This window comes from Pipistrellus kuhlii, unplaced genomic scaffold, assembly GCF_014108245.1.
Source record: "Pipistrellus kuhlii isolate mPipKuh1 unplaced genomic scaffold, mPipKuh1.p scaffold_m20_p_1, whole genome shotgun sequence".
Lineage (NCBI taxonomy): Eukaryota > Metazoa > Chordata > Mammalia > Chiroptera > Vespertilionidae > Pipistrellus > Pipistrellus kuhlii.
Window position 1 is genome coordinate 109,011,391 of NW_023425404.1, and position 24,044 is coordinate 109,035,434.

Consider the following 24,044-nt stretch of genomic DNA (forward strand, 5'->3'; position numbering starts at 1 on the left):
CAGAACTGGACAGTGCTATTCATCAGGCATGGTGTCAGATCCCTTGAATCACCTTTCAACATTTCGTGGAGTCAATGCCAAGAACAATTGCCCCAGTATTGAAGGCAAAAGGTAGCTCAACAAAGTACTGATTGGATGGTCATAATAATCTGGCCACTCAGTATATATTCCACTAATGTACCTGATATGGGGTTAATTTCCAAAACATATAAGAAGTTATACAACTGAACACCAAAAAGAAAACAATCCATTTAAAAAATGGGCTTGGCTGGCATGTCTTGGTGTTGAGCTTCAACCTCTGAACCAGGAGGTCATGGTTTGATTCCTGGTCAGGGCACATGACCAAATTGAGGGATAGATCCCCAGTATGGGGTGTGCAGAAGGAAGCTGATCAATGACTCTCTCTCATCATTGATGTTTCTATTTCTCTCTCCCTCTTTCTTACTCTCTGAAATTAATAAAGGTATATTTTTTAAAAATGGGCAAATGACCTGAATAGGCACTTCGCCAAAAAGGACATAGAAATGTTCAAAAGACATGAAAAGAAAATGCTCAATATCACTAATCATCAAAGAGATGTAAACTAAAACTGCAATGAGATATCACCTCACATTTGCCAGAATGGCTACTATCAATAAATCAATAAACAATAAGTGCTGGCAAGGATGTGGAGAAAAGGGAACACTAGTACATTCCTAGGGGAATGTAGACTATTGCAGCCACTGTGAAAAACAGTATGGAGTTTCCTCAAAAATTTAAAAATGGAACTCAGTGGTCACACTTCTGGGAATATGTCCTAAGAGTTGAAGCACCAATCAGAAAGAATATTGTACCCCTATGTTCATTCTAGTGTTATTTACAATAGCCAAGATCTGGAAACAGAGTTCAAGTGCCCCTCAGTAGATGTGGGGATAAAAAGCTATGGTACATTTATGCAATGGAGTACTACCCAGCTATAAGAAAAAAAGAAAACCTTATCCTTTGAAGCAGCATGGATGGACCTGGAGAATATAATGCTTAAATGTAATAATTCAGTCAGAGAAAGACAAATACCATATGAACTCATTTATACATGGAATCTAATGAGCTGATTAACAACAAAGTTGAACCAGAGGCATGGATACATGGAAGAGACTGACAGCTGTCAGGGGGATTGAAGTGGGGACTAGATGAAAGAAGATGAAGGAATTAGCCATGGGACATATATGCATAACCCATAGACACACAATAGTGCGGTATTGGCCAGAGGGAAGGGAAGGCAGTAGCTGAGTGAAGATGGGCAAAGCAGGGGGCACTGGGTGGAAACAGGAACAATTGTAACAGTGTCAATAATAAGAACAAAGTGAAAAATAGAGTTGGTGGGATTTGAGAAGTGCACAGCAACTTCCCGATCCTTGTCAAGAGAAACTGGGATTCCATTAATACATGGCATGTGTTGCCATCACAATTACTCAGATTTTCACAGATCATGAGATGAATTGCAAATAGAAGGTAAAATGCTGAGAGACAAAAATGTCTGACATCTAAGCTCCTGGTCTGGGCCTTCAAACTCTTTTAAGATTTACACCACCACATCCCTGGTTCTCAGACCTTCAGACTCAGATTGAATTATACCTACTTTCCTGGTTTTCCAGCTTGCAGATAGCAGACTGGGATTTCTCAGCCTCCATAACTCTGTGAGCCAGTTTTATAATTAATATATTTATAGTTCTGATTCTATTGGCTCTGTTTTCCTGAAGAATTCTTACTAATACACATCTGATTCTGAAATGTTTTTCTGAAAAAAATATAAAAGACATATCTATCTATCTATATATCTATATCCATCTATCTATCTATCTATCTACCTATCTATCTATCTATGTATTTATCTATTCTGTCAAATGATAAAAGTTTCTTTGTAAAAAGTAGGAAAAATAATCAAAAGGGAAAATAATTTTGGAAAGAAGGCTGAAGAATTCTTGATTAAAGAAAAGTTACATTGTGATATTTAAATGAAAATGAAAACTTGGTGTCATTGAGATTTTTATAAGACTATTGAATTTTCATTTGGGTTGCATTATCAAACTTTTATTTCAGACATTTGGAACAGATTTCAATGCATCTTAGAGAGTGCATGTGGAAACAAAAACCTGTCATATGTAGTTGATACAATTATTTTATACCATCATATCATCATTTTAAATAAAATATTTGTGATTCAAGTCTGATTTTGAAAACTCTAGAAAAACAATAATTTTGTTCAAACAGAAAGTACCTAATTTGTTTCTAAATTGCTTTCTTTTCCTTTAATTTTCAGGTTACTACATGTGGGTAGAAGCTAACCATGCTTCTACACTTGACCATTTAGACAGCAGGGCTTATCTAAACAGCTCTGTGTGTCACTGCTGGAGCAAGAGCTGCCATTTGCAGTTCTATTATGCTATGGAAAATAGTGTCCTGAGAGTAAGTCTGTATAACAATAAGGTAAGAAGAAACTTGCATTTATTTCAAAACCAGTGAGTAAATGAAATTTCTAATTTGGCAACTTCTGTTTCTGTTTCTCAGTTATGCAGACTTTAGGTATTCTTTAGCTTGATTTTATTTAGTATACATTTAAAAAGAAATATTAAGAAATTCATTTAGAAAATACTGCCATATGGAAAAGCCAATGAAGTAATAATTTGCAAAAGCAATGTGATAATACTATATAATAAAAAGCTGATAGGCACATTGTCCCCTCAACCATGAGTTCTATTGGGAGTTCAACCAGGGGTCAGGGTTGGCCAGCCAACAGACTATGGCCCCCATCCCTGGCTATTCCACCCCTGATCAGCCCCCCAAACTCCTATTGGGAGCGGGGTTTGCCTACCAACCTCCCTGTTCTTTGGGCAGAGTAAAAATTGTGGTGGTAATACTAGCCTAAGCCTTTTTCTATTTTTTTTTAAACTAACTATAACTAAAAATAATTCTCTACATGTGGGAAAATACCTGAAACACTGAGAATTTCTATTGTGAGGAAAAATTATAATTAGAAGGTAATAAATCATAGGGGTAAATAGCAATCATTCTAGAAATGGGGAACATTTGACAATAATTGCAGTAATTCTGATATTGGAAAAAGGAAGACAGTAAAATCATCCAAATTTGTTTCCTTTGGCTCAGGATACTTTCGGTAAATCCAATTGAAACTTGCACATGACTTCAGCTAGATTTATTTTTAACACAAATTAATTTATCATCTGCACTTATTAAGTGCCAGTAACCATCTTTCAATAGCATTTTCTTATTTTTCATCCTCAAATTTCAGAATGCTTATTAGCAAGATATTTGAAAATTCAAGACAAAGTCTTTTTCTTCCTAGTTCTATTATATCACTTCTACTTTACCCTTTTGTGTCATTTTCATCATGTCCGGTCTTCTTTCTTCTAGTTTTCTTTTTCAAGATATTCACAAAGTTCTAAAGTAGGGGTGTCGAACTCAATCAGAGAAGGGGCCAAAATCTAAAATCCAGCCTAAATCGCGGGCCGAATAGTTTACTGAACAGTCATAAACTGTCATTGTGATGGAAATGCAGCAGAGTGCAGTGATGACAGCGCGGTGCGGGCCACATTGCAGGGCCTGGCAGGACGGATTTGGCCCGCGGGCCGTGTGTTTGACACATGTGTTCTAAAGCATAAAGGTAGATGAATACTCTCATTAGATAGCCTAATACATTTTCCTTTGTTATAGGAATGAGACACAATGTCTAGCATTCTGTAACTAGGTTATATTTTGTAATAGCATATATTTTACAGTAGTATTTGGCAGCATAATGCCTTGGAATCTATTTGGTATATTTCATTCAATTTGTAAAAATATTTCCCTGCTCTTTCTGTAGTTCTCCTCACTTTCCAGATACATGGGTTACAGTTTACAAAACAAATTAACAAACAAAAAGGTTAAAATTTATCCATATATGTTGTAGTATTTATGTTTCAGTTATTGTTACCAATGCTATATAAACCAAGCCCAGATAGCCTCTATGCAATTTGCAACCAGCTAAAATTTCTAGTATCCTTCTTCAACAAAGAAATTCTAGAATAATTTTGTTACATTTATATTATAGCTAAAGCACTTTAAAAATATATGGCCCTACGAAAGTGCTTTTTACAGCAGGCAATCATATATAATAAAGAGGTAATATGCAAATTGAACCTCACGCTCTTGCACAAAATGGCTGCCTCCATGTGGACAAAGATGGCCTCCACAAGATGGCTGGCAGGGAAGGGTAGTTGTGGGCAATCAGGCTGGCAGGGGAGGGCAGTTAGGGATGACCAGGTTGGCAGAGGAGGGCAATTGGGGGCAACTGGGCTGGCAGAGGAGGGCAGTTGGGGTTACCTGGTCAGCAGGGGAGCAGTTAGACATTGATCAGGCTGGCAGGGTAGTGGTTAGGGGTGATCAGGCTGGTAGGCAGGTGAGCAGTTGGGAGCCAGCAGTCTTAGATTGTGAGAGGGATGTCTGAGTGCCGGGTTAGGGATCAGGCTTAAACCAGCAGTTGGACATCCCTTGAGGAGTCCCACATTGGAGAGGGTGCAGGCTGGGCTGAGAAACACCCTCAGTGCACGAATTTTGTGCATCAGGCCTCTAGTTAATTAATATTTGATAAATGCTGAATTAGTTATTCTACATTTAAGTAAAATTTGTATCATATATCTTCTAATTTTGGGGATTATTTTAATCTGCTCTGAACACCAGTGATGGATTTTTAAAGTTTTAATATATGTAGAATGGAGTTATGAATTACTTAAAATTAGAGATGTCATTTCTCTGGTAGCTTTGGGATGCTACAGGAAAAGTCGGAAACAAATTGGCTTCAGATATCACCTCATATAATAAGAATACAGTTATCAGCAATTCATTTCCTACATTATAAAAACAGAAGTTTATTAGATGAGAACTAATATGGTATATTAACTGGAAGCAATTAAGAGTACATCATATACAGTATTGTCTGATGTTTGACTTATTAGTTTACTCAGTATTCTGAAGAGAGTGGTTTATTTTTTCTGAAACTCTGCTTGCTATATTTTATACATGTAGCACAAATCTGTAACAAAGTAGATAAATTTATGTACATGAATATCTACATATTTTCTAAATTTTCACTGGCAAACAGGAAGAAAACAATTAGGGCAGAGAAGACAGTGCCTTAGAAAAGGTATTTCTAAGGCACTGTCTTTAAAGCCATAATAAACTTTCCTTGAAGGAAGGTCTTTACCACAGTATATGAACCTATCCTGTACGCAATGAAAAGTAGTTAAAAATAAAATAAAATAAAATAAAATAACCCCTTTAAATTGGTTCCGTTTATTTTCTTCACTAGAAAAGAGGATAAGCAGATATCGCTAACATATGTAGTTATAAATATTTTTCTTGAAGGGTAAAATGACATTATTGATGATGGTCTCATGGAATAAAGATATTTTTAACATTTTTATTTATTGATTAAGAAAATAAAAAATTAGAACATTACTTGAAAGGCTTTTCTGAATTGGGAGTCTCTTTCACATTAACACTTGTTGAAAGTAGTTAGATAAGAGTCTGTGAGATAAAAATAAAATAAAAGTTAATTTTGCTTAGTTGGGGTTAATTATTTTTCTTTTTCATTGTAGCATGAGACAAGAAAATGTGGTAGAAAAATCTGGATTTCATACACAATATACAATTAACTTAGTGTATGAAATTCCATTTATGATATAGAAAGAACTCTGCTCATTTTTCAAAAAAATATAAATGTATTCTTCTTCCAGTAGAACAGAGGGGAATCAATTAGTCATTGTGAAAAAAGAGCACAGTTGCTCTCAGTTATTCTTATAAAATGAAAGTGAGGGGAAGTGATGAATACAGCTTGCCAAGCAGTGTCACTAAAAGCATTTGTGGAGGACGAGTGTATTGATGTGGAATAACTGAAGTTCTATAAGAAATAATTAGCAAAAAATTCTTGTGTGTCTTACCTTTTTATAACTCCAGTTCATCCTGATATGACCATGAAAACATGTTTGACATGTATGTTTCACTGTCTGTGGGAGTTTTTTTTTTAAATGTATTTTATTGATTTTTTTACAGAGAGGAAGGGAGAGAGATAGAGAGCTAGAAACGTCCATGAGAGAGAAACATTGACTAGTTGCCTCTTGCACACCCCCTACCGTGGATGTGCCTGCAACCAAGGTACATGCCCTTAACAGGAATCAAACCCGGGACCTTTCAGTCCACAGACCGACGCTCTACCACTGAGCCAAACCCTTTCATCTGTCTGTGGGAATCTTAAGAGTTGATATAAATAAGTCATGGAAGGATGTACATTTTAGTAGATTTAGTAGATATATCTTCTGAAATATTTAAGACTTGGAAATAGGGATAGAAATCAGAGGGTAAAGGACTAAGTTGAAAATAGATTCATTTTCTAGAAAATCTTGGATATGAATCAAGTGAAGCCAACTATGGAGATAAATGCTTGCAGGAGTTTGAAAAGATGTGAGTGTCATTATAACTAGATGTCACCTTTCCATGCCATTGCCTATCTCACAGTAAAAAGGGAGCGCAGAGGCATCTCAAAGCTCAGCTTAAGACATAATTTTGCCACTTTTTTGCATTTCCACTATTTTGATCTATGAAAAATTAGTACACCCTGTGGTAAATATTCTGAACATTACCAGGGAAATGTCAAATTAACTTCACTGTTTGATAAAATCCAAAGAAAAATAGTATTATTTCAGAGCATAGGAACATAGTCACCTATATATAAAGCCTAATTATAAAGCCTAAAACCAGAAGCAAAATTTTGGAGTACATTAGAGACTTTTATTGAGCATTTTACCTCATAATGCATCCTATCCTATATAATAAAAGTGTAATATGCAAATTGACCAAATGGTGGAACAACTCACTGTTATGATGTACACTGATCACCAGGAGGCAGACACTCAATGCAGGAGCTGCTCCCAGCCCACATGCCCCAGGCCAGCCAAAGTGGGTGCCAATGGGGATCCCACTTATTGCCCTGCCAATTGCCCCGAATATCAGCTCTGATCACTGGCCAGGCCTAAAGACCCTACCAGTGCACCAATTTTGTGCACTGGGTGCAACCTGTGAAATGATCATTATACAGATGTACAATATAGTATGTTGTACAATACATTCTGTAGGTTTGAACAAACAATAATGGCATATGCATCATTATATTACCATATTGACTATTTTCACTGCCCTAAACATCCTTGAAACTCCACCTATTTGTGTTCTCCCATTTCCTTATGTTTCTTTAAAAAAATTTTATACACTCCTTTCACCAATGCTTTAGATTCCTTAGTACTTACTATTCTACAGGTAGCATAAATTCTATTAAAATGTAATTAAGAGTGTACGTATGTAAGTATGAGAGTGGATGTGGGGAATGAGTAATGTCTTTTTATTCTAATCAAAGGAAGAAGAAATATTTTGGACATACAATACATCAACTCACAAAAAATGGGTGAAAAAGGATGTGTTAATACCAGAAGGACTGAAGACATTTAAGGTATAAAAGGGAAGAGCAAGTATTTTTTTAATCATGTTTCATTATTGGCTGTGTAGTGGTCAATTTATCACCCATTGCTAAATTTAAATTAGCATTTACATTAAAGATGTACACATAGGTTTGGGGAAAGCGATTACCTACTTCTTTTTATTCTACCTATACCTCTCAGGCCAAACTTCCCCTGAGTGAAGGACTCAGAGTGAAAACTGTCTCTAGAAAACTTACATGGACTTTTGTAGAAATTGTGCTGAAATAATTATTGTGATAATATTTTCCTAAACTTTCATATTAAATGTTTGACCATCATTTCTTTCTTTTCTAATATTATGGAAATATCACAAAATATAGTAAGTTAGTTATTTTAATATCTGATATTATTAATTGCTATTTAGAATTTTATTTTTGAAGTGCAGTACTTTATTTAATACTACATTCATAAAGCATATGTTTATATTGGAGTATTAGTATAATTGGAGTATAAGTATAATTGCTTCTGAAAGCAATTTTATTCCTTATGCTAATGCCATATTCATACATGTCTCTAGGTGTTAAAAGGAATAACCCAAATGACACTAATCTAATCATGAGATATTTTGAATCCTGTTTACTTCTGAGGTTGGAGTTTCTGAACCATAGCATTTTTGTAGCAATCTCAGTAGTTTAGGTTTATAACATAGCTTACTGACGCAACATTTTGACACTATTTTAACTTTTCTAAGCTGATATCTACCTTTATAATTTCTGAAATGAGTACTAAATGATTGGAGTTTCATCTTTTATATGTAGACTGAATGTTAAAATTTTGTTATTTAACCCCAAGATAAAACAAAGTAAAATATAAAAAAAATAATTTGGAAGTTATTCTAGGTTTCCAAATATATATTAAGTGTAAGTAGATTTTTAATAGTGGCAGATTTTGGGGATTTAAGATTAAATTTTTAAATTTTGAGACAAGTTTAAATTTTTCAATATTACAACTTCTGATATTTCTACATGTCTGATTGCTTGCTGCTATGAAAACATACAGCTTTAGATACAATAATTTTATACATTTGTACTATGATACTCATTGTGGGAAAGTGTGTAGAAGCTTCAAAGTTTTTTTTTTAATGTTAGATATTTAAATTTAATATTATCTTCTAGACTAAATCATTAAATATATTTGCAAACTGAACTTGACTTAATTCTTAACAGTGAAATAATAGTTGGTCATGTTTTTGCGAAGCAGAAAACTTATTTAGAAACTTTAAGCCAGAAGAGATAAAAGAAGTTGACTTTTATTTCTAGTATCTTATTTATATGTTAACAACATCTAGTTCACCACTGTTCAATAGAACTTTCTGTGGTAATGGAAATTTTCTATATCTGTGCTTTCCAACAAGGTAGCAATAAAATGCATGCGACTAATTAAGCACTTAAAATGTTGCTTGTGCCACAGAGGGGATGAATTTTAATTAATTTAAATTGAAATATCCCAAATTAGCTATGGACTATCGTATTGGACAGCAGACAATTAGTTATTTGCTATCCCCTCGGCTCTTTTGTCTGTCTTTTCCTCTTGGTGTTGACTATTGCTCTTGGTAGGATCTGAAGGAAGATTAATACTTTGACATTGCTCTGGTAGGTGTGGCTTGGTTGGAGCATTGTCCTGTATAACAGAAAAGTGGTGGGTTCAATTTGCGGTCAGAGCACATGTCTAGGTTGCAGGTACAATCCCTCGTTGAGGCATGTGTGGGAGACAACTGATGGATATTTTTCTCTCACGTGAATCTGTCTCTGCCCCCCTCTCTGTTTCTCTCTCTTAAATCAATCTAACGAATCAGTTATAATCAATTCCTACAAAAATATTTTTATATTATCTTATATTGGACTAGGAACATATGGTTGTTTCACTTGCTAGAATTGTATACCTTCAGAAAAGCTAGCGATTTGATTGGAGAAAATTATATTATTTAATTTAAGCTTTGATTTTTAAATATATTAATTTTTGATAAAATTAATATATTTTATAATCTTTAAATTTTCTGTTCTTCTGTCGCATCCCTCACCATTTGCCTGACATTTCTTTTCATGCATTCCAATACTACTTTCAGTAGTTAAAAAATGTGCATAGCTATTGCTGTGTACATAGTGACAATTCTTAGTCTTTTCCTTAAATATTAAAGAGAGAGAATTGCAAAGATGAGACCAAGTACATAGTTTTCAGTCAGGGATATTGTTGAGAATTAAGTGAGATGCTCTATTGGACCTGATCATGGGCATGAGTGGTTTCTCAGAGGCTTCAGTGGATCTAATGTTCCTATTAATCTTATGTGTGTGTGTTAGGCTTCTCAAATAAGAACTTTGTTCTCAATTGTATTTGCCTGTTCTTTAAACAAATGTTTTCTTAATAACTTTATCTCTATTATTATTACAATTAGTCTTTTTTAAGAGATTATGAACTCATTTTTTTCATTTTTCCCCCCCGCTAAAGATTATATTCGAAGGGGCTCTTTTGAGCCAGAGAAGTTTCATTGGGCTGGATCAGCTCTGGGTCTATGTGTGTGCACAGGCCGCACCCAGAAGGTCTTGCTCTGCAGGTGAATTCACTTGTGCCAGTGGTCAGTGTATTGCCCAGGAATCAGTCTGTGACTCTCAACAGGATTGTTCTGATAAGAGTGATGAAGACCCGGTGAATTGCTGTAAGTGAATCAATAGTTTACTCATTAACATGCTCCAAATCATGACTGTGGTTGGATTTAAAAAACTAGAGTTTGTTTTATGCAAGGTAAAGCTAATATGAAATAAGATGAATGTATATTCTCATTCTGAAGCTATTAATACTGTATTTTGCATGAATTTCTTTGCTAACATTAATAAAAGAGCTGACTATATAGCAAATATAGTCTGCTGTGAATTGGTGGTATTGCAAAACCTTTCTGTTCAACAAATGAATAGTTGTCATTAGTGGTGTATGTGTGTGTTTTTTCCTTAATGAGATAAATGGGTAGGAAAGGGAAACTCTTTCTAGTTTTTCCCTTGGAGACATACTAATATATTATATATTGCTAACCTTTATAAATGTAGGACTTTTCCCATTCTGACCAATTAAGTAGGAAAAAAGGCTTAACACCTTTCTTTCAGACCTTTTATGGAGAGTCTTTGACAAGAGTGTTGACAAGAAACCTACAACTATTCAAGCCAAGTCATAGTTAAAAATCTTCCTAATAAAAGAGTAACATGCTAATTGACCATACCTTCATGATGCCCACCTGCCAATCAGGAGTCAGTATGCAAATTAACCCAACAAAGATGGCGGGTAAATTTGCTTATGTAGTAGCCAACTAGCTGGGGGCTTCTGACTACTCTGGGCCTTTGGGCAGCATGAGAAGATGGAAGGACGGCTCCAGGCTGGAGCAGAAAGATGGCTCTGGCCAGAGCAAAGGGGGTGCCGACAGCCTGTGGAAGGAAGGCCCATTCTTGCAGGAATCTTCATGGATTGGACCTCTAGTACATATATAATTTAACCACATGATGATTCTCATCTGATGTAACTTGGCAACTAAAATTCTGTCTCTCTTTAGAAATACTGATTCCAACTAAATGAATATAATTCATATATCTCAAACAAATGTTTTATTTATTTATTTACTTTTCTTTTAGCATTTGATTTTGGATATGTTTTTCCCATTTATTTTCCTATATTGAGGTTTTATTAATTAAACAATTGATATTTCCTTCCACAAAATATGTATATAAAAAATACTGTGTGTATGCACCAAAAAAGATGGTAGGATACATAGTTCTGCGTTTAAGTCAAAACAGAAGAAAATAATTTGTGAAAAAATTATTTTACTTGTAGAACTTATTAGAGCTTTTAAATGCTAATGTAAGTTTTGACACCTTAAAGGAAAAGTTGGTACATGTTCAGATGAAAGAAGCTTAAACCAAGAATTCAGTGCAATGTACCGTATTTTTCGGACCATAAGACGCACCGGACCATAAGACGCACCAGTTTTTAGAGAAGGGAAATGAAGAAAAAAAGATTCTGAAACAAATAGTGTCCTAAAATATTTTATGTGCATTAAAACCCAACATCACAGTCATAAACACATGTAATCAACCCTGTAAAGTAAACAGCAGCATTTAGAACCATTTTAGAGCCAGGCAAGCACACAGAGACCACACAGAGCCGGGCAAGTAAAAAAACTTTTTTTAAAAAGTATATGTGTAGGCTATATTTGGACCATAAGACGCAGGGACTTTTTCCCCCCACTTCTGGGGGGAAAAAAGTGCGTCTTATGGTCCGAAAAATATGGTATTTATTTTTTACTAGAGCCCAGTGCACAAATTCATGCACCAGTGGGATCTCTTGTCCTGGCCTGTGGGATCGGGCCGAAACTGGCTCTCCAACATCCCCCAAGGGGTCCCAGATTGTGAGAGGGTGCAGGCCAGGTCAGGGAACCCCACTGGTGCACGACCGAGGCCAGGGAGTGACGTGGGAGGTTGACCAGCCAGGTAGGGGTCTTGGGAGGGCTCTAGGGCAGCCAAACCCCAGCAGCAACCTAACCTACTGGCCGGAGGGTCCTCCCCTATTGGTCAGTGCCACGTAATGTAGAGTGGTTGATTGACTTTAGTATATCAGTAGCATATTACACTTTGATTGGTTGAAAGAATGGCCAGATGATTGAACACTTAGCATATTAGGCTTTTATTTTATAGTACTAGAAGCCTGATGCATGAAGATTCATGTTAGAATGGGCTTTCCTTTCCCTGGCTGCTGGCACTGCCTTTTCACTCCAACCCAGCCCCTTTCTCTTCAGGTCCCGGAGCCTCCTCTTTCTGCTCCAAGAGCTACCTCTTTCCATTTTGGCCCCTCCTTCCCATGCTGCCAGAGGCCCTGAGAGACCAGGAGTAGGGCAGAATGCCTGTGTAGTCACCATGACAATGACACAAGACTCCCACCCCTATCACTCAGCAGCTGAGTATGCAAATTAACTGCCATTTTTATTGGGTTAATTAGCATATCACTCCTAATTGGCTTGTGGTGTAGCAGAGATATAATTTACATGTTTGTCTATTTGTAGGCAAGATGATGATACCATCTCTAAATATCTTTCATGTATTTTTAAAATTATTAAATATTAAAATACCAATGGTTAAGAGAAATATATACATGTTTAGTGGAGGAAAGATTCTTATAGTTTCTTAATAAATATTAACAAACATTTTTATAATATAAACATACTGAAATCTAATATCTGCTTATTGAATGGAACATTACCCATTCATTTTCAAATGTACTTTTTTCTTATGTGATAGAAACTAGTTTACTTCTAAACTAGATAATTCATAAATATTTAATTTTTATGATCCAGAAGAATTTTCCTCAGGTGTCACAATGAAATTATTTTTCTCTTTCATTATGCTGTAGTGGTTAAATATGCAAGAGAAAGCTTTGTCATCAATTAAAAATATTACTCTCAGTGATGAACTCAGTGAAATTTCACTGAAATTACCAACAGTGGCATATCTCATGCTCTAGTTAGAGATAATGATGTGTCTTCTATAATCACAGAAACTTAAATAAAAGCAACCAAATAACCAAAATCCCTCATTATAATGAATACATTTTATTTATAATATGAATTGATTATGTTTGAGATTTTATATATATTTAGTATTTAACATACAAGGTATCATAAGGCATTTATTCATTTACAGAATGTTTGGTCCTCTTGGTTTTCTTCAGCTATTTATAATTTTAGGATAAACATTTGAATTATACAGGAAATATTAATGGAATATCTTCAACTCTGGTGTCTGGAATTTGACTTATATTTTACTAGAGGCCCAGTGCACGAATTTGTGCACAGGTGGGGTCTGGCCCCGCCTCCATTGGGGAGGATCAGGGACTGGGCTGGGAGGGGGGCACAGAAGGTTGTCTGGCTGGCCCTGTCCCCAATCACAGTGGGGGCCCAGTCAGTGACTGGGCTAGCTTGGGGGAGGAACTGCAGTTGGCTGGCCAGCCCACCCCTGATTGGGAGGAAATTGAGGATGGGGCCATTCAGGGTGAGGGGCCAGCCCCACTCCCAATCAGGGCCCCCATTGGGCCACTTGGCCACTGCAGTGCACTTCATAGCGACCAGTTGTTCCACCATTCCAGTCACTTGGCTTTTTTATATATATATATATATATATATATATATATATATATATATATATATATATATATATATAGAGAGAGAGAGAGAGAGAGAGAGAGAGAGAGAGAGAGCAGTTAAATTCTAGTATATTAAAAATGCCCCCCCCCCTTTTTTTTTTTTTTAAAGCCCTTTCTGGTATACTGGAACAAATGCCAGGGGTTAAAATAACTGAAAAATTCACATTTTTACAGAGGTGATGGTACCATTTTGCTTTTAAATATATTTATGGTGATGCATTTAAAAATTAATTTTCATTTTTCTAAAGACAGTGGTATTTAGTGTTGCATGGAAAGTACAATAATTGGCATTTTAACTTATAAAGTTAGGTCATAGGTGCTTAAGATTATTTAAAAAAAAAACACACAAAAAACATAAGAGACTCTTCTTTGAGGAATAAGCTTTTATCAATATTGGTATAGTAGTATAAACTGTTGCCTGAAATGAGAAACACACACACACACACACACACACATACACACACACACACATTCAGAAGCAATAGATTTCCACTTAGGTATTTGGATAAATTCCTTGCCATATTGATTTACCATTAAGTAATGTGTACCATTCAAGTGATGAAAGAAATGGTTTGAACTTTTTCTCCTAAAGCCAAATTTCAATATTTATACAACCCAAAGTTATTGTATCTTGAAATCTCCTTTACATCTTTGCAGTCAAGTGACACAATCACAGTTATGAAGAGTCTCTGGAAGGGTTTGGTAATGCTTGGTTCATGTTGTACTTTGCATTTCCACACTTATTTATCTTATCGCAATTTCACACCATTATCTAGTTGAGGCATAGAATAATAGGTTACTACAGTGGCTATCTACAGTGAGTAAGTTATTCATTCACATGGACTTGCTTCCTTTGTGTATCAGTATATGATTTATTTCTCCAATATGGCAATATTAAGTTTATTGCTCAAGCAGGGACATTTGAGAGGAAAATGAGAGGTATTCATTATTATACTAGGATGACAGACATAAACTGAGGCAATTGTGGGCTGACACAGGTGTGTGGTCACCACATCTATGAAGATTTTCTATGCCTTAGGAACTAGGGGTAGATGAGAAGATTTATAACCAAGTACATAGCCAATAATTTGAAACTTGTAAGCACATTTAAGAGGTCAAGTATATATTTTGAATATTGCATATTTCTGTACCACACCAGTTGACTTAGATGAACTTGGAGGTGGCCTAGTAGGTGTCAAAGTCCATGGAGGACCAAGGAAATGGACTAGCGAATTTTCTGAATGTCCAGGGAGACAGTCATAGCTAGACCATAGGTGCTTAAAATTATGTAAAGACACCAGAACACTCTCTTTTGAGGAGTAAGTGCTTTTTTTTTGTTTGTTTTTTTTCTTTCTTAAATCAATAACAGTATTCTATAAACTCCAGTAGCCTGAGATGAGAAAATGAAAATGTATCTAGAAGCAATAGATTTCCACTTAGATATATGGGTAAATGGCATTTTTTTGACGTATTGATTCAACATTAAGTAATATGCCCCATTTTTCATTATTATACTACTAGAGGCCCAGTGCAAAAAATTCATGCTTGGAAGGAGGTGTCCCAAAGCCCAACCTGCACCTTCTCTAATCTGGGACCTTTCAAGGCATGTCTGACTGCCCGTTTAGGCCCAATCCTGGTAGGACATCCCTCTCACAATCCAGGACTGCTAGCTTCCAACTGCTCGCCTGCCTGCCTTCCTAATTGCCCCTAACTACTTTTACGTGCCAGCCTGATAACCCCCTAACCTAGGGGTGTTGAACTCAATCAGAGAAGGGGCCAAAATCTAAAATCCAGCCTAAATCGCGGGCCGAATGGTTTACTGAACAGTCATAAACTGTCATTGTGATGGAAACTCAGCGGAGTGCAGTGATGACAGCTCGGTGCGGGCCACATTGCAAGGCCTGGCGGGACGGATTTGGCCCGCGGGCCTTGTGTTTGACACATGTGCCCTAACCAATCCCCTGCCAGCCTGATTGGTACCTAAGTGCTCCCTTTCCAGCCTGTTTACCCTTACCTGCCCTCCCCTGCAGGCCTGGTCACCTTTAACTGCCCTCCCCTGCAGGCCTAGTTACCCCTATCGGCCCTCCTCTGCAGGCCTGTTTCCCCCCAACTGCCTTCCCTTGCAGCCCTGGTGACGCCTCCCAAATGCCTTCCCTTGCAGGACTGGTGCCTCCAGACTGCCCTCCCCTGCTTTCCTGATTGCTCCCAACTGCCCTCCCTTGCAGGCCTAGTCCCTCCCAACTGCCCTCCCCTGCTGGCCATCTTTTGTGTACATGAGGGCAGGATTTTTGACCACATGCAGGCAGCCAACTTGTGTGTTGGAGTGATGGTCAATCTGCATATTACTCTTTTATTAGATAGGATAGAGGCCTGGTGCACCGGTGGGGGCCAGCTGGTTTGCCATGAAGGGTGTCCTGGGTCACGGTGGGGATTCCCTTGGGGTGTGGAGTGGCCTGAGCGAGGGGCCTATGGTGGTTTGCAGGCCAGCCATTACCCCTCCACTCCCCGGGAAACCCAAGTGGAGGCCCTGGTATCTGGAATTTATTTATCTTCTACAATTGAAACTTTGTAGCTTGGAGTGTAGCCACGCCTCCTTCTTGCTCCATGGTGGCAGCCATTTCTGTTAGAATTTATTTATCTTCTATAATTGAAACTTTGTACCCCTGAGTGGAGGCCTGGGCCTACCAGGGTGTGCAGAAAGCATGGCTTCTCCATTGCCAGGGAAACCCAAGCCTCCCTCCTTCTCTCTTTGGCTGAAGCCATCTTGGTTGGGGTTAATTTACATACTCACTCTGATTGGCTGGTGAGCATGGCTGGTGGGCATGGCTTGTGGGTGCAGTGGAGTGATGGTTAATTTTCATATTACTCTTTTACTAGATAGAATAATAGTATGATCATAGGGAACTTATTAAAAATAGATGTTTTCTGACCAAAATTTATTTGTTCTCTTTTTTGCTATTATAAAAAATTGCATCTGCATAAAGAGAAATATATGAAAATATTTTAAAATTAATTTTTAAATGTATTCCCCAATAGGCTAAGATTCTTATTTTAGGAAATAAACACATAACTAATTTTTCAAAAGGACAAATTTCTACTTTATTGCCCAGACTTCTGAAACTTGTTTTTTTCTTAATAATATGTTGACAAAACTAGGGGGGAAAAAATGCTTATAAAGCTTATCCCAAATCCTGACTTTCTCTAGCCTTAGTTTTTTGTGACAAATAAAGCATTTTTGAATTTTTTAGTTGTGTATTAAGAGGGAAAACAGCAGAGTTAGGAATATCTAATTTACCTGCAATTCCAAAATGGTTAGCTTTTTTTTTTGTAGTCATTTTTTTTATTAAGGTATTATATGTGTACATACCTTACCAATCCCCCCCCCCCTCCCAAACATGCCCTCCCTCCCCATAGTTTTTCCTCCATTGGTTATGTTTATATGCATGCATACAAGTCCTTTGGTTGATCTCTTATCTCCCCCATATCTCCCTACCCTCCCTGCTGTAATTTTAAAAAAATATATATTTTATTGATTTTACACAGAGAGGAATTTAGAGGGATAGAGAGTTAGAAATATGGATGAGAGAGAAATATCAACCAGCTGCCTCTTGCACACCCCCCACTTGGGATGTGCCCACAATCAAGGTATGTGCCCTTGACCGGAATCGTACCCTGGACCTTTTAGTCCGCAGGCCGATACTCTATTCCACATGTGTCAAACACAAGGCCCGCGGGCCAAATCCGTCCCGCCATGCCTTGCAATGTGGCCCGCACTGCGCTGTCATCACTGCACTCCGCTGCGTTTCCATCACAATGACAGTTTATGACTGTTCAGTAAACCATTCGGCCCGCGATTTAGGCTGGATTTTAGATTTTGGCCCCTTCTCTGATTGAGTTCGACACCCCTACTCTATTCAGTGAACCAAACCAGTTTCGGCCCTCCCTGCAGTAATTTAACAGTCTGTTTGTTTCTTTTTTCTTTTCTTTTCTTTTTTAAAAAAAATATATTTTATTGATTTTTCACAGAGAGGAAGAGAGCGGGATAGAGAGTTAGAAACATCGATGAGAGAGAATCATCGATCAGCTGCCTCTTGCACACCCCCTACTGGGGATGTGCCTGCAACCAAGGTACATGCCCTTGCCCAGAATCAAACCCAGGACCTTTCAGTCTGCAGGCCGACACTCTATCCACTGAGCCAAACCAGTCCTGGCTGTTTGTTTCTTTACTGTCTCTGTATTTATCTTTTTGTTCATCAGTTTATAATGTTCCTTATTATCCATAAATGAGTGAGATCATGTGGTATTTTTCTTTCATTGACTGGCTTATTTCACCCAGCATAATGTTCTCCAATTCCATCCAGTTCGTTGCAAATGATAAGAATTCCTTCTTTTTTTATGACAGCATAGTATTCTGTTGTGTAGATGTATGATAGTTTTTTGATCCAGTTATCCTCTGACAGGCACGTAGGCTGTTTCCAAATCCTAGCTATGGTAGATTGTGCTGTTATGAACACAAGGGGTGCATATAACTTTTTTGATTGGTATTCCTAGTTTCTTAGGAAGGTTTTTTTTTTTTAATTGTTAAAATAGAATATAGAGAAAATACCAAGGTCTTGAACTCAGCTTCTTTAGGTGTCCAGAATTAATTTAAATTCCAACCTTTTCAATAGATATTTTTTACTATCATTTCAACAGGTGAATCTTGTTCATCTCGGCATGTTCATTAGTTACTCCCTGAAAAGCTCTAGAGTTTCACCTTATATCATCCTATATAATAAAAGCCTAATATGCTAAGCATCCAGTAGGCCAGTCGGCTGTTCAACCAATCAAAGTGTAATATGCTAATGATATGCTAACGCTGCTCAATCTCTCTCTATGATGTGCACTGACCACCAGGGGGCAGATAATTGACTGGTTGATTGACTTATTGCTTTGAGGTGCACTGACTACCAGAGGGAAGAAGTTCTGACCAGTAGGTGAGCTTGCTGCAGGGGTCTGGCTGATCCAGACTGAGTAAGACTGGCTAGACATGCCCTGGAGCCCTCCCCAGCTGGCAAACCTCCAGCGTCCCTCCCTGGCCCCTATTGTGCACCAGTAGGGTCCCTTGGTCTGGCCTGCACCCTTTTGCGATCTGGGACCCTTTGGGGGCATGTTAGAGAACCGGTTTCAGCCTGAGACCACAGGCCAGGCTGAGGGGCTCCACTGTCGCATGAATTCATGCACTGGGCCTATAGTTAAATATAATGGAAATGGCTAACCGGGATCTAAAGTGCCAGATGTGTAGATAGAAGAATATAGATAGGGGAGGCCTCACACAGCACATGGAAACCTTGTGAAATTGGAAAGTAAAACTATCCTGATAAACAGAAAACATTCTTTACAAAGAATAATGATTATTCTCAACTCCTAAGTTGATTGGCTAGTATAGGTCATTGTTTCCTTGTATGCTCCATCTTCATTTCTCCTTACCTGTTTTCTATTCCATGCATAACAGCCAATCACCTCATGTGTGACTTTGAGTCTGGTTTCTGTGGCTGGGAGCCATTTCTCACAGAAAATTCACACTGGGAATTTGTGAAAGGATTGACAAGTGGAGAAAACCATCTTCCTGAGGTGGATCACCAAGCAAACACAAATCATGGTAGGCCATAAAAAAATTAGTTATCTTTCCTTTCATGTTGTGGAATGATACTACTGTGTATTTTCAATTCTATCTATATAATAAAAGCTCAGTGACCATTATGGTGGAAAGACCAGAATGACCAGTCACTGTGATGCACACTGACATCAGGGGGCAGATGCTCAACTCAGGAGCTGCCCTTTGGTGGTCAGTGCACTCCCATGGCAGGCGTGCTGCTCAGCCAGAAGCCAGGCTCACTGCTCGTGAGCACAACCGTGGTGGCAGGAGCCTCACCCTCCTTCGTGACAGTGCTAAGGAGCGGCAAGCCAAGGAAGGAGCAAGCAGGTTAGGAGTGAGGAGTCCCAGATTGTGAGAGGGATGTCTGACTGCCGGTTTAGACCCGATCTTGCCTAAACTGGCATTAGGATGTCCCTGAGGGATCTTAGATTGGGAGAGGGCACAGGCCAGGCTGAGGGGCCCCCTCCTCCTGCACAAATTTCATGCATAGGGTCTCTAGTCTATGTATAATGTGCATGAAACTTTGGTTTGTCTTGCTTTATACTCTCCTGATCAACTTAATAGTTTGCAGTTAATTGAGTTTCTTAGAAGAAACATTATTTTAATAATCAACATTTTGTTGCATTTTTTAAATGTTGGAATAAAGGCATAAGTGTGTGCGGGGTTGGAATCCTCTTGTAATTTTCTCTTCTTGCCAGGAATTATGAACAGTAAGCTTGTCTTCCTTTTATGACCAATCCAATTTTTTCAAATCAGAAAGAAAAATAGCTTAATCTTCCTTCTGGGAGTTGTAAAAAGAAATTTAACATTATCTATGAAATAAATCTGGAAATACTTGAATTAAATTTAATAACTGATGGTTTCTTTGTAAGAAACAACCTTACTTCTACCTCATATATATTTTTAACCACCATTAACACTTTGACATATCTACCTGGCTGGTATGGCTCAGTGGTTGAGCATCGAACTATGAACCAGGAGATCACAGTTTGATTCCTGGTCAGGGCACCTGCCCAGTTGCAGGCTCAAACCACAGTGTGGGGAGTGTGCATGAGCTGGTCATTGGCTGATTGATGATTCCCTCTCATTATTGATGTTTCTATCTCTCCCTCTCTCTTTCTTTCTGAAATAAATAACATATATTTAAATATTTTCACATATCCCCTTAAAGTAGAGTAACTACATATAGCATTCTAATAAAGATTTTTGAAACTCCTAGGAAAAAAGAAAAGATTTTGTTTCATGTTTTTCTTTTGTTTAGATGCCATTATTCAGATACATTGGTATACTATTAACTTTAAAATAACACAACTAAACTGTAGATCCACTTTAAGCTCATATAACCCCATTGGGCATTATTTTATTTATTTCTTTTTTAAGATTTCCAAATAAGTATGCCAAAAGTAACAGTTCTGGCCATATTTTTAAATTATAACCACTGGAAGTTGGGGTTGGTGGGGGAGGATATTAGTGTATTGGAGGGAGACTGGCCATCCATCTGTTCTCCAAAGCTATACAACCAGCTCATTATTTGACAGTGGAGTAAGGTCTTAATTTTTGCTTTTTTGCCAATGAGTTTTATTTTTCATAAGATTTTTTGGCAGAGTGGATTAAACAAAGTTTAAAATAGAAAGGAAATTTAATTAATGGAATTATACTATATTCATAGTACATTTTCTCCTGCTCATGCAATGTTTTCTTTACCTTTTCTCAAACCAGTGATTGAGTACATACCATCTAATAGACTTAGGTGTGTGCAGATGGAAGCCATGGTCTCTGCCTTGAATAGATCAGACTCTAGTAACTGAAGCAGATAAGTAATGATTTGCAGTAAGACATTATAAATGTTTTATAAGGGATGGATGGTGACTCAAGTGGATTTTGATGTCTTATTGTAGAGGACTCTGAGCCAAACTGGCTAGGGCCATTCTTTCTCTTTTTAGAAAGGACAAATCAAGTAAATATCCCAGACACTGAGCCAACACTTCACCTGACATTGTGTTATCTAACCTTCAGGTAATCACTCTAGTCTTCCATCACAATGAGGAGGAAAACAAAGCAGTACTGGAAGGGAAAGGGGAATAGAATGGAAGTTTCCTGGGAAATGCCGCAGTCAATCTTGTAGTTTTTATGTCTAAAACCACAGACTTCCAGTGCATTATGTTCTCAGAGCTTTGTGTTTATGGATTACAGCTTTTAAAAAACTTTAATATCCAGTAATTTTCCTCATACACTCCCATATGTAATTTTACATAAAAGATGGCTGGGTTGACATGATGTAGCTTATCTTTTTTGAGTAAAACCTTGATTTTCATACAGCTTCTTTTTTGGTTGGCTTCTACTTTTTCATTCCTAGCTTCTCTATTAAACATTCACATGGCTTGTATACATGATAGATATGTATAAGTATGTTGTGAAATGAGATCATATTATAACTACTGTCTTTATATTGTTTTCTTCATAATAGTTAGCTCCTGGCAAATTCTTTCACCAGCTCATGTTGAAGTATACTTTAAATGTAGTAAAATTCAACCTTTGCGGTGTATAGTTCACTGAGTCTGAATAACCATATATGATTGTATAACCATCAGAAGATACAAAACAGTTATGTTACTCCCTCCAAAATTCTACCATGCAACTTTTAGTCAATATCTCACTCCCCTCCAGCCACTGGCATCTGCTGATGTGATTTCTTTGCCTTCATCAAATGTAAATAGATTCATACAGTGTGTAACTTTTTGAGTCTGGCTTCTTTCAATCTAAGTATAATAAATTTGAGATTCATTCATATTGTTGATTACAGTGGTAGTTCCTTTTTTTTTATTGCCAACTAGTCTTTTATTATATAGATCTACCACTAGTTGCTGTTAAACTCACCAGTTAAGGGACATTTGAGTTGTTTCTAAATGTTTGCTGATTATGAATATGCTAGGGGCCTAGTGTACGAATTTCATCCCTCAGCCCAGCCTGTCCCTCTCATAGACTGGGAGCTCTCAGGGGATGTCCTACTGATGGCTTAGGCCTGGTCCCTATGGAGGCGACTGGGCAGAATAGGAGAAGGTGCCAGCTCCATCCTCCTACTGCTGCAGCCACTGCCAGCCACCATAGCCACCAAGGTATTTTCATCAACATGGACTACAGTAATTCCCCATGAAAAAAAATGACAACTATATTTAGGCATTTTCAAGATACGTCTTTCATGGATTTTGACATTTCTTTCTTTTTTTTATTTTTTTATCCTCACCTGAGGTTATGTTTCCATTGATTTTTAGAGAGTGTGGAAGAGAGAGAGAGAAGAGAAACACAGAGAAACATCAGTGTGAGAGGGACACTTTGATTAGTTGCCTCTTGCATGAGCCCTGACCGGGGCCCCAGAGAGGAGCCTGTAACCTAGGTACATGCCCTTGATCAGAATCGAATCTAGACCCTATGGTCGGCAGGCCAAGGCTCTATCCACTGAACCAAACCGGCTAGGCCAGGATATGACATTTCTTAGGTCTTCCAGTAGTGGACCTTCAATTTTTTCCTCCAGGAATATGGTAGGAAACCCTAGATCACCTTCTTGGATTCTTATTACTCAAGTTACCAAAAACACTGCAAGTGGTGGCACACAGGGAGCTTCAGAAAAGGTGTTTACACTCGAACTGATTTGGCTCAGTGGATAGAGCTTTGGCTTACATACTGAAGGGTCTCAGGGCTGATTCCTATTAAGGGTCTCAGGGTTGATTCCTTGGTTGGGGGCACATCCCCAGTGGGGAGTGTGCAGGAGTCAGATGATCAATGTTTCTCTGTTATAGATGTTTCTGACAGTCTATCCCTCTCCCCTCTTCTCTGTAAAAAATAAATAAAATATATTTTTTAAAAAGAAAAAAAAAGGTGTTTCCTCTGCAGCCCATGCACAAAGGATCCCCTACGTTTTGTCCACTGGGCTAGGGGCATGTCCCCGGCTACCAAGGGCACACTCCAAAACCCAGCAGCCCCACGCTCGCTGTGTCCGGAAGGCATGGACCCGGGCTGCTTAGCACCCCGGACCACTCATCCTGGGGCCCAGGATGCTTGGCACTAGCACCAGTGGGTTACTCCTGGCTGGGGGTATTCTGAAACCCTGGCTGCTCAGGGCCTACAAGCAGACTGCTCAGCATCTGTGTTTGCAAATTAACTTTCCATCTTTGTTGGGTTAATTTGCATACTCACTCCTGAGTGGCTGGTGAGTGTCACAGAGGTACAGTTAATTTGCCTCTTTCTCTTTTATTAGTGTAGATTATAAACTTTGCATACAGTTTTTTTTGTCTGAACATTTTTTATTTATTTTTTTGGACTTAGCTCTGTCCAATGCCAATATATAATTAATGTTTTCTCTATGGTTGGTGAGGAAAGCCTACTATTTCTGGCCATTTGTGAGCTTTGGGACATGGTGAAGCTGCCCCTTTTAGATGTTCCCCCCTAGCCTCAAGTGGTTTTCTCACATTCATGCTCTGATCAGTTCTCATCTGAGGTTTGGCAGGGCGTAGTGGGGACTTTTCTGCAGATCTATTTAGCTCTCTGTGTTTGTAACCATCTCCTTGGCACTCTGCCTTATAAACTCTAGTTACTTTTAAGTTTCCCCAAAATAACAACTCCAAGTTTTCAACTTGAAGAGACCACTTTACCCCCCCTGGTTTCCTGCT

At 37.9% G+C, this 24,044-nt stretch overlaps 1 protein-coding gene across 1 annotated transcript in view; it reads left to right on the plus strand.

Annotated features, from left to right (window-relative positions):
- The window catches only part of MALRD1 (MAM and LDL receptor class A domain containing 1), a 578,615-nt gene that overhangs the window by 88,996 nt on the left and 465,575 nt on the right, over positions 1 to 24,044 (plus strand). The window contains exons 8-11 of the mRNA XM_036459535.2: positions 2,300 to 2,466; positions 7,445 to 7,537; positions 10,011 to 10,218; positions 19,234 to 19,380. Coding sequence (XP_036315428.1) covers positions 2,300 to 2,466; positions 7,445 to 7,537; positions 10,011 to 10,218; positions 19,234 to 19,380 — 615 coding nt within the window. The remainder of the gene's footprint in view (positions 1 to 2,299; positions 2,467 to 7,444; positions 7,538 to 10,010; positions 10,219 to 19,233; positions 19,381 to 24,044) is intronic.